This window comes from Haliotis rubra, unplaced genomic scaffold (assembly GCF_003918875.1).
Source record: "Haliotis rubra isolate DU_JTF1 unplaced genomic scaffold, ASM391887v1 Scf221, whole genome shotgun sequence".
Taxonomy (NCBI): domain Eukaryota; kingdom Metazoa; phylum Mollusca; class Gastropoda; order Lepetellida; family Haliotidae; genus Haliotis; species Haliotis rubra.
Window position 1 is genome coordinate 1,068,075 of NW_025766237.1, and position 14,906 is coordinate 1,082,980.

Sequence of the window (14,906 nt, forward strand, 5' to 3'; positions counted from 1 at the left end):
TATTCAATAATTCGGCAATATCCACATTTGGGATCACGCCATTTTCCTAAATCTGAATGAAAACAGTTTTCCAATCTTGTCAAACTGTTGAAATTATGAGCAATGTATCGTAATAGGCACGGGTTGATGACCGAGCCTTGTGGAACACCAGGTTGCTGAAACAAGAGCCGCATTCAATCAATGTATTGTTACAGTAAACCACACTAATGTGACAATGTCTGTGTTTTAAATGCTGCACACATGTGGTGAAACCTAATTCTTTTTGTAATGGCGGCTGAACATGCCCAAAACACAAGTATCATTAATTGATAGAAGTATAATTAATGATGATAAAATTGTGATTAAATTCAGTCACAGAATCAAGCCAGCCATTGTTGAGGGATGGAAAACACGACCACCCCGTTGTCTAACGGCACAGACGTGGACGGCCTTCCCCAGTATGTCGGCTTCATCTGCTGCGCAATAGCCTCCATCATGTACGGCACCAACTACGTACCTGTCAAGAAGTTCGAAACGGGTGATGGTAAGTGGGTGGGTGATGGTAAGCGGTGATGATAGGACAGTGGATGATGGTAGGCGGGCGGACGATGGTAAGCCGTGATGGTCGGACGGTGGGTGATGGTAGGCGGGGGAACGATGGTAAGCGGTAATGTAAAGACGGTGGATGATTGTAGGCGGGAGAATGATGGCAAGCGGTGATGATAGGACGGTGGATGGTGGTAGGCGGGCGGACGATGGTAAGCGGTGATGATAGGACGGTGGATGATGGTAGGCGGGAGGAGGATGGTAAGCGGTGATGATAGGACGGTGGATGATGGTAGGCTGGATGATGGTGGTAAGCGGTGATGATAGGACGGTGGATGATTGTAGGCGGGCAGACGATGGTAAGCGGTGATGATAGGATGGTGGATGATGGTAGGTGGGCGGATTATGGATGTGTGTGGGGAAAGTGGACCAATAGGTGATGAGAGCGATGTAAAGCGGAGGAGTGATACTTAGGAGATAATGTTACTTTGTTTTGAAAATAGCTTTTATAATAGCTCTAAATTTAACAGAAGGTTTAAAATATAAATTTAGAGCTATTATAAAAGGTAATATTAAGCGGGTGAAATACAAAGACAGTTAGATGTAGGTACACTTATGGACGATAGGACGGATAGGTTATGGCCAGCGGGTGAAGGATAAAGACGGATAGGTTATGGCCAGAGTGTGAAGGATGAAGACGGATAGGTTATGGCAAGCGGGTGAAGGATAAAGACGGGTAGGTGATGGTAAGCAGCTGAATGATAAAGACGGGTAGGTGATGGTAAGCAGCTGAATGATAAAGATGGATAGGTGATGTAAGCGGGTGAATGATAAAGATGGATAGGTGATGGTAAGCGGGTGAATGATAAAGACGGGAAGGTGATCGTAAGCACCTGAATGATAAAGACGGATAGGTGATGGTAAGCAAAAGGGTATTAGCTGTGGGTAATGAGGGCACATGAGTGATGGGTATGCTAGTTCCCTGGCTAATTCAGGGATTTCTTCTTTGACATATGAGATCCCCATTTGTTATTTTCAGGCATGTTCTTCCAGTGGGTGCTGGGTAATGGCATCCTCATCGTCGGTATGGTGATCCAGACAATCCGGCTGTCACGATTTTACCCCTTTGCCATGGTCGGGGGCTCCTTGTGGGCCACAGGTGGGTGCCAGACTAACATAACTAATCATGCCGTTGTGGTTCAAGGCCGGGAAGGCTAAAATCGTGACGTTTCTCGGTTCAATGAGCGTAGCCTTCCCGGTACTTGCAATGCAATGTTATGGCTGAACGAACACGGCGCGCCTCACTCTGACAAATTACAAAGAAAACAGGATTAACGTGGAGGCTCTTTAATTTTGGCACATGTAAAATATACACATTTTTCACGTCGGTGTCCTCCCATTTGTGAGAACTCCCAGTTGTGAGACACATTAATTAATGGTTCAGTGCACATAGGTGGTGTTTCCACATCCCTACAATGAAAGTGGGATCAGCCCAGCCCAGTACCCACAGGAGGCATAGTTCATTGATGAGTTGATTAATGAAATAGATTATCAAAGATTATATTTACACAGAAGAAATATTTCATTGAATATTTTATTTATTCAGAAGAATATGTAATTATGATAACACATTTTTATTGACTTTTATGAAGCTTGAAAGTCATGTTGGTTTAAACATATTTTATTATTGTTTATGAAAATGAATTGGGATTGGTGAAGTATTACTGCTTATGTTAACACCGTTCCCATGCAACATAAAATATAAAATGAAATGCAGGATGTGACGTCATCGATATTGACTATTGCATAAATATATTTTTAAGTACATATAAATATATACAGATAACATCAAATTCAATACAACTATTCTCTAAGTAGTCATAATTAGAGACTTACAGTTGTGTGTGTCTAACAAGCTATTGTAGGAATATAAATCAATCACGAGAAGGTTGTTGAGTTAATTTCAGTATTTCCCTGTGAAAATTTGAAGGTTGTGTCTTGATGATATAATCGTGGACGGATTCAACTATTTTCTGGTTTACACAAGGAGTAAATTGTTTGTTTCCGTTCAAAAAATTATCCAGGTTATAACGGGTAGTTGATATCCACAAGAGCAACATGCACTGTCTATTATACTGTCTGTTATACTTATCGGCGTTTAGGTCGCTAGATCCGAGCCTGAGGCAGCAATGAACGATTTGACAAAAACAAGAGCCATAATTAAGATCAATATAAATCTTGTTTTCGGTTTTTTTAATTAGGTTTTAAAATTCTTTGAGACTGCATGACTCTTTGGAATTTGGTAGGGCATTCCATAAATGTATTGTGTCGGGTAGAAAGGGTTTGGCATAAGGGGCATTTCGACTGTAAATTTCAGAGTTATTTCAGAGTTATTTCTTAAACTATAGCTTGTAGTTTCGGAGACGGTGTAAATCTGAGTAGGTAAATTAATTTCTCTTTGATCACGAAGTTACCTACACAAAGTGTTTAATTATTAAAGACATTTACCTGAGTATGTTAATTAATTTATCTTATTAAGTTTCATTAAGTTACCTCCACAAGATTCTGTTACATAGCAAATCAGTACTTATATTAGCTAGGGTGAATCCATTCTATCAGACAGGGGAGTATGGTGTGTTTTCGTTGTTAATTACCTACTCCACTGTCTCACAACTGGGAGTTCTCACAAATGGGAGTAGACCTTCACGTCTATTCTTCTTTATACATTTTCTTTAATTCGAAATTAAATTGTCATTTTCCATGAGTAAAACACATTTTTGTCAATCTACTTCGAGTTTACGACCAAAGTTATCAACGTTCCAAGCCAAGTTCATACAAAACATGTATACACTACGTAACCATGATTTATAACCATTATTTAGATCATTTAAACATTGATCTGCAAAATACGCCTGCAAAATTTTAATTGAATTTTTTCGAACTCAGAACGTTTCACAATACCCCACACTTCACAGCCATACATCATAGTAGAGGTAACAAAAGTGTCGAATATTTCACACAGGGTTTTCAATGAAAAGTTGTAACAAGTGACATTTTTAAGAAAAACATTCATAGCTTTATGACCTTTGCCTGCTAGAGTTCTATAAGCTTGTGTAAAGGAGCCTGTGTAAGAAAGCACTATATTTCCTTCGGTCGAAGCACTATATTTCCTCCGGTCGAATCTTTGCTCCTTTAGGAAAATCCATAATTCTACTTTTGTCTACATTATCGTTAAGGCCCCAGTCTTGGAAAGCGTATTAAGTGACAGCTGTAAACCTCCAGGTAATTCGGATATGAGCACCATATGTCGGCAATAGTAGTATAAAGGTTAATATAGCCAAGCAGCAATCTCGCGTCGTAGTTTCCTGTAAAGCCAGATTACTCACCATTGTGTTTAACACATGATTTCACAGTGTCATACAAAGACACAAAGAAATCTATCTACACCCCGACATGAATTATGCTTCCTGACACCGTATCTTTAGTTTTGGCGGTACTGCCCTACTCCCTTGGAAATTAGCTCTCCCGGAAATCCGAAATACTAGTATACATTTTAGCCTTCCCGGGACATATGAAAAATAAATTTTAGCTTTCCCGGCACGACACCCCCGTTTTCGTGGTTGGTTATTAGATCTGGGCCACGGGCGAATGACTTACTGACATGTCTCTTCCTTTGTCGTGGCTGGTTATTACATCTGGGCCAGACCCGTGAAGGTCCGTGTTAGAATGAACCTTCAGTAATCCATGCTTGTCGTAAGAGGCGACTAACGGGATCGGGTGGTCAGGCTCGCTGGCTTGGATGACACATGATTCCTGGGGTGGAAATAACTTTAAAATTGCTAGTGTACTCCGGTACAGTGGCACATGTAAAATCACTTGCCCTGATAATTTTTCCACTATACCGGCCGTTTTCTTGTTGATTTTTTTAAATAAACAACATAATTAACATTGGAATATCAACTGGACACAGGTACAGTATGATATACAAATTAGCTTGCCCGACAGAAAAAATACACTGGACTCGGGCGTCGGGCAATGGGTTATTTCCACCCGACGGACATGTCATCGGTTCCCAATTGCGCAGATCGATGCTCATGCTGTTCATCACTAGATTGTCTGGTCCAGACTCGATTATTTACAGACCGCCGCCATATAGCTGGAATATTGCTGAGTGCGACGTAAAACTCAACTCACATCTGGGCCACGGGTGAATGACAGAATAACATGTCCCTCTCCCGGTCGTGGTTGGTTATTACCTCTAGACCACGGGTGAATGACAGACTAACATGAAATCATTACATCTGTTAAATGCCACGAGCAAGTACGGTCAACTATTCATGTATATAAAAAAGAATTAAACCTTGATGAAATCTCACTCAAATGGGATCTAAGCTGTTGCTGCTGCCTCACGAAGATATCCCACCACAGGTCACGTGGGAACGGCCCCTCGCGACGTTTTGGCCGACCAACCAAATGATTCACAAGAAGTCAACATTAACCAATCAAAGCGCCGCTTTTTCGAGCTTTACAGAACAAGCTACAAGCTGGCGAATTCCGTCCCACACTATGCTTTCAAAAACATTCATTCGAGTCATTGGTGAAGTGACAAATATGGCCGAGATTTTAGGGCAGTAATTTCCACGTGTTACGAAAGTTTACTTTATTTTTTTCATCATTTTAAATATGTATTTGAACATTTGATTTTCATGAGACTGAGCAGCATATATCATTTATGCCAACAGATGCTGGAACTATAATAGGTATCGTTAGGCGTACATATACATTGGATATGTTTGGATGCTGGAACTATAATAGGTATCGTTAGGCGTACATATACATCGGATATGTTTGGATGCTGGAACTATAATAGGTATCGTTAGGCGTACATATACATTGGATATGTTTGGATGCTGGAACTATAATAGGTATCGTTAGGCGTACATATACATCGGATATGTATGGATGGATATACGGAACCATAATAGGATATACATATACTAGTACATCGGATATGTTTGGATGCTGGAACTATAATAGGTATCGTTAGGCGTACATATACTAGTACATCGGATATGTTTGGATGCTGGAACTATAATAGGTATCGTTAGGCGTACATATACATCGGATATGTTTGGATGCTGGAACTATAATAGGTATCGTTAGGCGTACATATACATCGGATATGTATGGATGCTGGAACTATAATAGGTATCGTTAGGCGTACATATACATCGGATATGTTTGGATGCTGGAACTATAATAGGTATCGTTAGGCGTACTTATACATCGGATATGTTTGGATGCTGGAACTATAATAGGTATCGTTAGGCGTACTTATACATTGGATATGTTTGGATGCTGGAACTATAATAGGTATCGTTAGGCGCATTGGATATGTATTGGATATGTTTGGATGCTGGAACTATAATAGGTATCGTTAGGCGTACGGGCGTACATATACATTGGATATGTTTGGATGCTGGAACTATAATAGGTATCGTTAGGCGTACATATACATTGGATATGTTTGGATGCTGGAACTATAATAGGTATCGTTAGGCGTACTTATACATCGGATATGTTTGGATGCTGGAACTATAATAGGTATCGTTAGGCGTACATATACATTGGCGTACATATACATCGGATATGTATGGATGCTGGATATATGTTTGGATGCTGGAACTATAATAGGTATCGTTAGGCGTACATATACATCGGATATGTTTGGATGCTGGAACTATAATAGGTATCGTTAGGCGTACATATACATTGGATATGTTTGGATGCTGGAACTATAATAGGTATCGTTAGGCGTACATATACATTGGATATGTATGGATGCTGGAACTATAATAGGTATCGTTAGGCGTACATATACATCGGATATGTTTGGATGCTGGAACTATAATAGGTATCGTTAGGCGTACATATACATTGGATATGTTTGGATGCTGGAACTATAATAGGTATCGTTAGGCGTACATATACATTGGTTTGGATGCTGGAACTATAATAGGTATCGTTAGGCGTAACTATACATCGGATATGTTTGGATGCTGGAACTATAATAGCGTTACGCCATATACATTGGATATATGTTTGGCGTGCTGGAACTATAATAGGTATCGTTGTTTGGATGGCGTACATATACATCGGATATGTTTTGGATGCTGGAACTATAATAGGTATCGTTAGGGGAGCCGAACTGCCAGTAAAGCATAATCGGCGTCGATGCTGGAAACCGCAACAGTACTGCCAGCATCGCCATATGCCTGCTGTCCAGTAATAGTACCGTTAGTACGCTACCACATTCCAGATATGGCCTGACGTCGAAACCATTACTTCATAATCGTCGAATGCCACGACATAAAATCGCATGGCGTTCAGCGCTTAAACCGCAAGAGGTCGCCAGCGCCATGCATCGCGGCGTCATAGTGCCGTGTCCGTTAATGGTGCATCGCGAAGTGCTTCTGGAGGTTTACGCCGGGTCCGATGGCATCGCCAGGCGGCGCATCGATATGTTTGGCTGGAACCATACAAGGTATCGTTAAAGTGCAGGCATTGACAGGCCGGATGCTTTTGGAACCGGTGGACGAAAGGCACGGAGGCGGCGATGTCCGGCATAATGAAAGGCATTTCGGCGGCGTCGGGATGCCAACGGCATAGTGTACCAAAGAAGCGCGCGTAATCCGAGAAAAGCGCATGCTGGAACCGGGTAAAATGCTGAAGTGCAGGCCACCGCCGGGGAAGAAGCCGGAAGCCAACGGTAGCAGGGCATTGCAGTACTTTGGGCCAGGCTGGATGCCGGAAACGGGTAATGAGTAATTGTTAAAGTGCTGGCACCTGGCACGCTGGGGTCCCGGCAGCCATCGTTAAAGTGCATACTGAAGGCGCCGGATGCCAACCGCACAGCATCGCCAGCGGCACGGACATGCCGGGCTGTCCGCAATGAAATCGCAGCGCGCAGGCTACCGATGCCCGTAATGCGCCGGTCCGCACGCCAGCGCCGGCGACCGGCGGCGCTTCTGGAACCAGCGAAAGTACCGCGAAAGTGCACCGGAGCGTCGGACGCCAAAGTCCGCAAAGGTATCGCGAAAGTGCACTGGTTACCTGGCTGGAAACCAACGAAACGCTGAAAGCATACTGAAGAAGGCCGGGAAGTGCCGGTCCGGCAGGCATACCGAAGCGGCACGAGGCAAGCGAATGCCAACCGCCAACAGCGTAATTCGCGAAGCGCAGCAATCGGCGGCGTCGGATGGCCAACGGCAATGTATCTGCCGCGTTTACTGGCGTTTACGCTGGTCCGCGTAATCGCGAAGCGGCGCGCAATGGCGGCGCCTGGAATGCCAACCGGCATTTAGCAACGTTGAAAGCGCCACGCACCGGATATGTGCGAAGCCAACGGTAGGTATCGCGAAGCGCACGCGACATGCCACGCCAACCGCGTTGAAAAGCACCGTGGTAATTTATGGCGTTAGCGCTAACCTGGCAGTATCGTTGAAAAGCCAGCATACCGGCGGCGATGCTGGAAACGAATAGGTATCGCAGTGAATGGATAGTGGCGATGCTGGAACGGTAAAGTAGGTATCGTTAGTGCAGCAGTGTGATTTATGAAGCCGAAGCGGAACCGTAATGAAGACGTTTGAAAGCGCATACGCTGACGATGCGCCGGATGCCGGGAACGAATAGTACAGCGCCACATGCACATCGATACGCCTGACGCCGGGAACGGCGCAATAGCATTGGTGCATACATTATATGTCGGGATGCCGAACCGTAATAGTATCGCGGAAGGCCATGGTACACCGATATGCTCGGAATGCCGGAACCATAACAGGTACTGAAGCGCCATGGCGATGCCAGATGTCGGATACGTGGAGTCCGGAATTGCCAGGCGCCATTGCCACCGTGACGGCGTCGGATGGAAACGGCGAAATAGTATTGTTGAAGCGCGACAAACATTTGAGGCGTTTGAAAAGTGAACGGTAATAGGCATCGCCAGTATACATTGCGATATGTTGGCTGGAACCAAGGTATCGAAAATCGTTTAGGGTGCGCGGCGCATCGGCGGGCGCGTTTGATGGTCCGGCGAAGGTAACGAAGCGAAGGCGCATGGCGTTGATGGACCCAGCGAAAATTGCGAAGTGGCATTGGATGGTGTCGATGCTGGGAACCATGCAGCGCTGAAGTACAAACATCGATATGCGCTCGAATGCCGGAACCGGCATGAAGACGCGAAATATGCTATTGGCAAATGGGAAGCGAAACAACAGGTCGCTTAGGCATTGGTTGCTGGATGCTGAAACGGTTAGGTAGCGGCAGCATTGGAGGCGTTTTATGCCGGTAACCATAATAGGGCGATAGTACAAAACATCGTATAAAGCCGGTGCTGCTAAACGGCACAGCGCATACGGATGCGTCGAGCGCCGGAACCATAATGAGTAATGAAGAAAGGCGGCGCACTGGAGGCGTTTTAGTTTTCAATCAGTAATAATTGCTGCGGCACTGGTTCTGGATGCCGAACCCAATGCATCGTTAGCGCTGGCGACCGGATGGCGGTTGAATATGAATGCGCCGCAAAACCGCGACGCATGCCAGTCGCAACATTTCATTCCCGCACCACGTCGTACGCCGCAAATCCAAACGAATTTTAAAACGAAGCGATCGGTACCCGGTCACCTGGCTTAATTACGCCATCACTCATTCCGGCCAAAGTGAGGTCCAGGCATTATTTCCGGGAACACCTGCCATTCCTCAAAGCAGTTAAAGTGTTCGTACCAGTGCGCAAAACATCCTGTAGCCGAACCTCATATTCACCACCACTCTTCCCCGGTAAACATCGTGGTTCTGACGGAAGTTAACTACCGGCCCGGTCTCAAATGGAAGCTCCCGCAGTCGTTTCGCCCGGCCAACGCGGCGCGTGCTGCCCGCCTTCACGCACTTGGTTTCGCTCGACGGTACCACTCTCGACGGTATCCGTAGTTGAGGACAACCGAGCAGCCAGGCCAAACCCGGCACAAGTAGCTGCCAGACAACGGAAAGAAAGCATATGGCGATGGCGCTATGGAGGGAAGCGGAGGTGAGAGGAGTGTGAGGTGAGGTGGAAGCGGAGGTGGAGGTGAGGTGAGGATCTGAGTAGACATCCCGAATTGTTGAGCACCATACTCATTTCAATTGAATGACAAGAGTGTTTTACCGTCGTCACTTTCAGTTTCAGTAATAAGCATTTAAAACTTTTGAACCAGTTTTTAACTCTTTGTTGATTTATCGATATCGGATATTGCATAGCCATCGATATATAATCATGAGATGTTGCAGGTTCGGGCTTGTGGGCGTCGACGCCGAAATCCCCAAAAACATCACCTTGAACTATGTTGGTGTGTCCCTCTCTCTCGTCAGGTAAAACAAGCAGATCTCTTCTGTATCTACGTGTGTGTGTGTGTGTGTGTGTGTGTGTGTGTGTTGGCTTTTGATGTGATCACTGTAGACGATGGATGTGATTTGTTTTGCTTGTGTACCACTAAGCAATATTCCATCTTTAAATAGTCGAGTATGGACCAGATAATCCCGGGACTGACATCTTGGGCATCGGTCTATGCAATTGGGAACCGATGACATGCATTAACCAAGTCAGCGAACCTGACCACCCGATCCCGATAGTCGCTTCTTACAGGCATAGGTTGCCGAAGACTAATAACTGGGATATTCGGTACTTCCGCCACAAACTGTGAAACATTCATTTACTCGTCGAGGCCAACTCAGGGTGTAAGTCTCCAAACCAGTGATTTGTGGAGTCCGTCTCTGCTCCTTCTTTGCAGCGCCTGGCTAAGCTTACTCTAATCACGATCGACAGCCAATGACGCTAACGTACAGGTCTCACTGACTGCAGGTACGTGTAAGTGTTGGCCTAGGTTCGGCGTGGGTATCAGTAGAGGATTTTTATGTGTACACTCTAGATGCAAGTGGAGTTGGGATGTGAACAGGTGTTGTAAATCTGGTTGTTGGCGTGAGATTGATATATAAAGACCTTTTCAGTTGCTTACTACAAGCATTATTGTGGTTGGGACATGTCAATGGGACTGGGGTAACATTTATATTTGTCCTTGCAGTACAGTGATGTATGCCTTTGTCAAGCCAGATATTCAACCTATCACCATGGAGTTGACAAGACCAGACGACGTGGCGGCCGACAGTAAGGTGAGTGAGTGAGTGAGTATTGTTTTATCGCCTATAGTGACTGGTTACTCCACAAACAGACTTCTCACTCTGTACGCATGTCACGTGGGGAATCGAACCCGGACTGTTGTGTGGGGTACGAACCCTGGAACCACTGTGCTACCCAAGTCTCACGTGTCGGTGTACAGGCTTGGGTAATTGCATACACCTCTACGTGGGTGGAGTGAGTGAGTGAGTGAGTATGGTTTTACACCGCTTTTAGCAATATTCCAGCAATAACATCAGAAATGGGCCTCACACATTGTTCCCATGTGGGGAATCGAATCCGGGTCTTCGGCGTTCCGAGCAGACACTTTCACCACAAGTCTACCCCTCCGCCCCGTAATGAAAATGTATAATCAACATTAACTCGAAGATAATGAAAACGATTATATTAGAAAATATTACTGTGATACAAATTAAATTTGATTGTGTTTAGTTAAATACCTAAATGCGCATAAATTTGATTTGATGTTTGTAGCCAATTTGTCAGACATTGAAAAAGTTTCTTCAAAGTGTTCCAGAATATTGGCTCTCAACAGATTACTCTTACCATGCGCACGTGTTCTATTCCTTGAAAACCTTGGCCATCAGTGGCAATTCCGTGTACAATATTGACCCCAACAAACCATGACTGTCACAAAAGGCGACTAATTGGATGGTTAGGGTTTGCGACTTGGTTGCTTGTTCGTCATCGTATCATAGTTGATGTTCACGATATCAGTCACTGGCTTGTATAGTTGAGAATCGATAATACACAAGCCTCTGTAATATAAGAATACACAGTGCCTTTTAAGAAAGTGGTCAAATGTGACATATGTTATTCTTGTGATTACACTATAAAGCACACTAACAACTAGTCTCTAAAATGAACATATTTTACAGAAAAAACGCTCATAGTAAATAAAAATGAAATATAATGAAAAGGAGCCCAGAGACTTTCTTCATTTTGTGGAAATCTAGACTTGCCACATTTTCTAGACTTGCGTGGGCTTTCTTGGATATATTTGCTTCAGGGTCTGTATGACAGACTAACTTTAAAGTACAGAGTATTGTACCTATTAGGGTTGAATCCAAAGCGGGATTCGAACCCACATTCGCAGACTGAAGCCATCACACACTACTATGAAGCTAGAGCATCGACACTGTTGTGCTGCGTAAACCAACACTCAAAATCCCATGGATAAGTTCCAGCCAATCATTTGTTGATGTCCTTGAAAAGGCGATCCTAACTCTTGTTATGCTTTAAATATGTATAAAAAGGGGCGTTGCCTAGTGGGTAAAGTGTTGGCCGAAGACCCGAGTTCGATTTCCCACTTAGGAAATGTGAAACCCATTTCTGGTGTAACCAGCCTTCATATTGCTGGAATATTGTTAAAAGCGGCTTAAAATCATACTCACTCACCCACTTACGATTTTTAAAGCGACTGTTTTTCCCTCTTGAACTTTTGAAAAAATCATCCATGTTGTATGTTTATGCAAATTTCCATCCTAACAACTGATATATTACGGTGTAATAATTAATTATTAATTATAATTTACACGTCCTACAGGGGATGTTTATAGAAAGATGGTCGCCTGTCAAGAAGAAGATTATGTATGTAAAATGTTTACCCTTCTAAACCGCCAGTTCAGTTGAAATATACGCATCAGTTTAAAAAAAATGTAAATTAATATCAATGCAAATTAAGACGAATACTGAATTGTGTTCCCTACTGATAAATAAGGTGGTTTAACTCACTTTTCATACTTTAGAAATACACAAATTGTGATGTGACAATTTTTTTATATTTTATCTTTAGCCAAATATCTATATAATATAAAATCAAATAACGCCATTCAGTTCCTATCTGCAATAAAAGGAATACTAGTAACCCTGCTAAAATTGAGCGGCATGTTTTGTCATATTTCCAGTGGGATTATTCTAGCTGCATTTTGCGGTGTAATGTCCGCTTTCCAGTTCATCCCGGCCAGATACCTGCAAGAACAGGAGAAAGACAATGGTGCCAGTCAGAACTGTGAGGATGTTGCACGTATTTGATACAGAGAACCATTGTCATTCCGGAAACCGTGTCTAGCGGACATATACTGTTTGGAACAATGAGACATAGATTTAGCGGTCACTACAGGTGATTCGACTATCTGCATACATGTTACTTTGTATTTATACGGGGTACAGTCCACATTAGCAGGGTTCCGTTGTATCAAAAGATCAGATATGAACTAGTTACAGAGGCAACTCCGTCACAGGGGTTTGTTGGCATATTCATTGTATAACAGACTATCCAGTGCGGTGACACGCCAGTGAGTTTGACCCCGTCATTCCGAAAACCCTGCATTGTGAGCGATTACTTTTGGAAAGGGCGAAATTAACACAAACCGATTCTAGCACTCATGACTATTCGTTAATCCGGACCATTTCAGGTGATAATGAGAGAATCCGGATTAACGGGTTTAATTGTTCACAATTCTATTCAAGCCATCGACTACGTGTTCGCTCACTTCTGCGGTATCTACCTCACCGCAACCGTCTACTTCGTCATCTACGCTCTCTTCCGGCGCAACCGGCCCAAGGTGTTCCTTCGGGTGATGGTCCCGGGTCTAGTGGCGGGCTTGATGTGGGGGGTAGGGACAGCCTCGTGGTTCATCTCCAACATGGTTCTCTCAGACCCTGTCTCCTTCCCTATCGTCTCTACCTTCCCTATGGGAATCTCGCTTCTGATTGGAGTGTTGGCCTTCAAGGAGATCAAGGTTGGTCGATGGTGTGAATGCGTGAGTGCATGTTGTTGCATGACGCAGTCAACAATAATCCTGATATAGCATAACAGCTTGTACTGAATCAGGTCCAGACAAACCAGTGATCGACAGTATGATCCATATGATCCACGTCAATGGGTCACTATGACCTTTGTTAGTCATGTCACCAAACCAGAGTCCCTTGGTGGTCACGAAGTCGAATATTCATATATCATCTGTCAATTACCTTCGTATTACTTTCAAAGAAACCCGTGAAGATCCGGGTTAGAATTGGTCTTCAGCAACCCATGCTTGTCGTAAGCGCCGACTAACGGGATCGGGTGGTCAGGCTTGCTGACTTGGTTGACACATGTCATCATATCCCAAATGCGTAGATCGATGCTCATGCTGTTGATCACTGGATTGTGTGGTCCAGACCCGATTATTTACAGACTGTCTCCATATAGCTGAAATAGTGCTGAGTGCGGCGTTATATACTCATGCCAATAATGGTTGTCACCCCCCTCCCCACCCCCACCCCCTCTCCAATTAAAAAAATTGAAGGGGGTGACAACCATTATTGGCATGAGTATATAAAAAACAAACACTCATTCAAAGAGCACCATGAGCACTATGAATTCAGTCGAAGCGCCCGTTAAAATCTCTGCATACATTAACATTTTTCTGAGGAATTGAATAGAGTCAAAAAAGTATTCTTCTTTTTGAATGTTTTGGTGTCTCTAGAATGAATCCTCAAAGGATAAATTCAGTGAACTAGATCCCGTTATTGTTTATAATGATCTATTTTCAAAACAATCGGAACAGGATAGGTTGGAATAATTATCACATTTCGTGTTTTTGTAGGGTCGTCGCAATATCATCATTGTTGTCGTCGCCATGACGTTCACCATAGCTGGGTCGGTAGTGGCCGGCGTCTCAAAGACGTGATCCCATGACAGCCGCGTCTGGTGTTGGGAGGCATGAGTACTTAACTAATCCTAATTAGAAATCAATCAATACAAAGTACTACTCACCTGAGCTTTTACTTGGACTCAAACAATTTTGCCTGCCTCTGCTGTGTGGCTGTGGTTATGTTTGCCTGGCGCTCTGTCTCCTGTTGATTTGGTCTCGGCAACAGTTGCCTTACAGGGACGTTTGCTACATCTGTAGTAAATCTGATTCTGAGTGACCTCCTGAAAGATGTAATTAAATAACGTTAATATAACGTCAAAAACAATAACATTAAATATAGAAATATCCAGGTATAGTATGGTTGATAAAATAGGATTAAGATGTAACAATACCTTTATTACGTAGGTGAATCCATTCCTGTCTACCAGCTTGGGTTTTGATTTCTGTGAGCCGTCCGATACCAACGTGTATGGAGGATCTTCCACCTCCCGCACCTCCACTAGAATATCCTCCTC

At 43.8% G+C, this 14,906-nt stretch overlaps 1 protein-coding gene across 1 annotated transcript; it reads left to right on the forward strand.

Annotated features, from left to right (window-relative positions):
* The first annotated feature begins 381 nt into the window (after positions 1 to 381).
* Positions 382 to 14,427, forward strand: LOC124277441 (transmembrane protein 144-like). The gene is made up of 9 exons (XM_046713139.1): positions 382 to 523; positions 675 to 737; positions 1,565 to 1,684; positions 7,363 to 7,614; positions 9,511 to 9,607; positions 10,638 to 10,725; positions 12,704 to 12,776; positions 13,223 to 13,494; positions 14,344 to 14,427. The coding sequence occupies exons 1-9, from the start codon at positions 382 to 384 to the stop codon at positions 14,425 to 14,427; spliced, it is 1,191 nt and encodes a 396-aa protein (XP_046569095.1).
* The last annotated feature ends 479 nt before the right edge of the window (positions 14,428 to 14,906 follow it).

Excerpts from the sequence above, each read along its gene's own strand:
- LOC124277441 (XM_046713139.1), top strand. The coding sequence starts at position 382 with ATGGAAAACACGACCACCCCGTTGTCTAACGGCACAGACGTGGACGGC. Across the intron at positions 7,615-9,510 it reads GGACGCCAAAGTCCGCAAAG|TTGAGGACAACCGAGCAGCC; the intron begins GTATCGCGAAAG and ends CGGTATCCGTAG. Across the intron at positions 13,495-14,343 it reads TGGCCTTCAAGGAGATCAAG|GGTCGTCGCAATATCATCAT; the intron begins GTTGGTCGATGG and ends GTGTTTTTGTAG.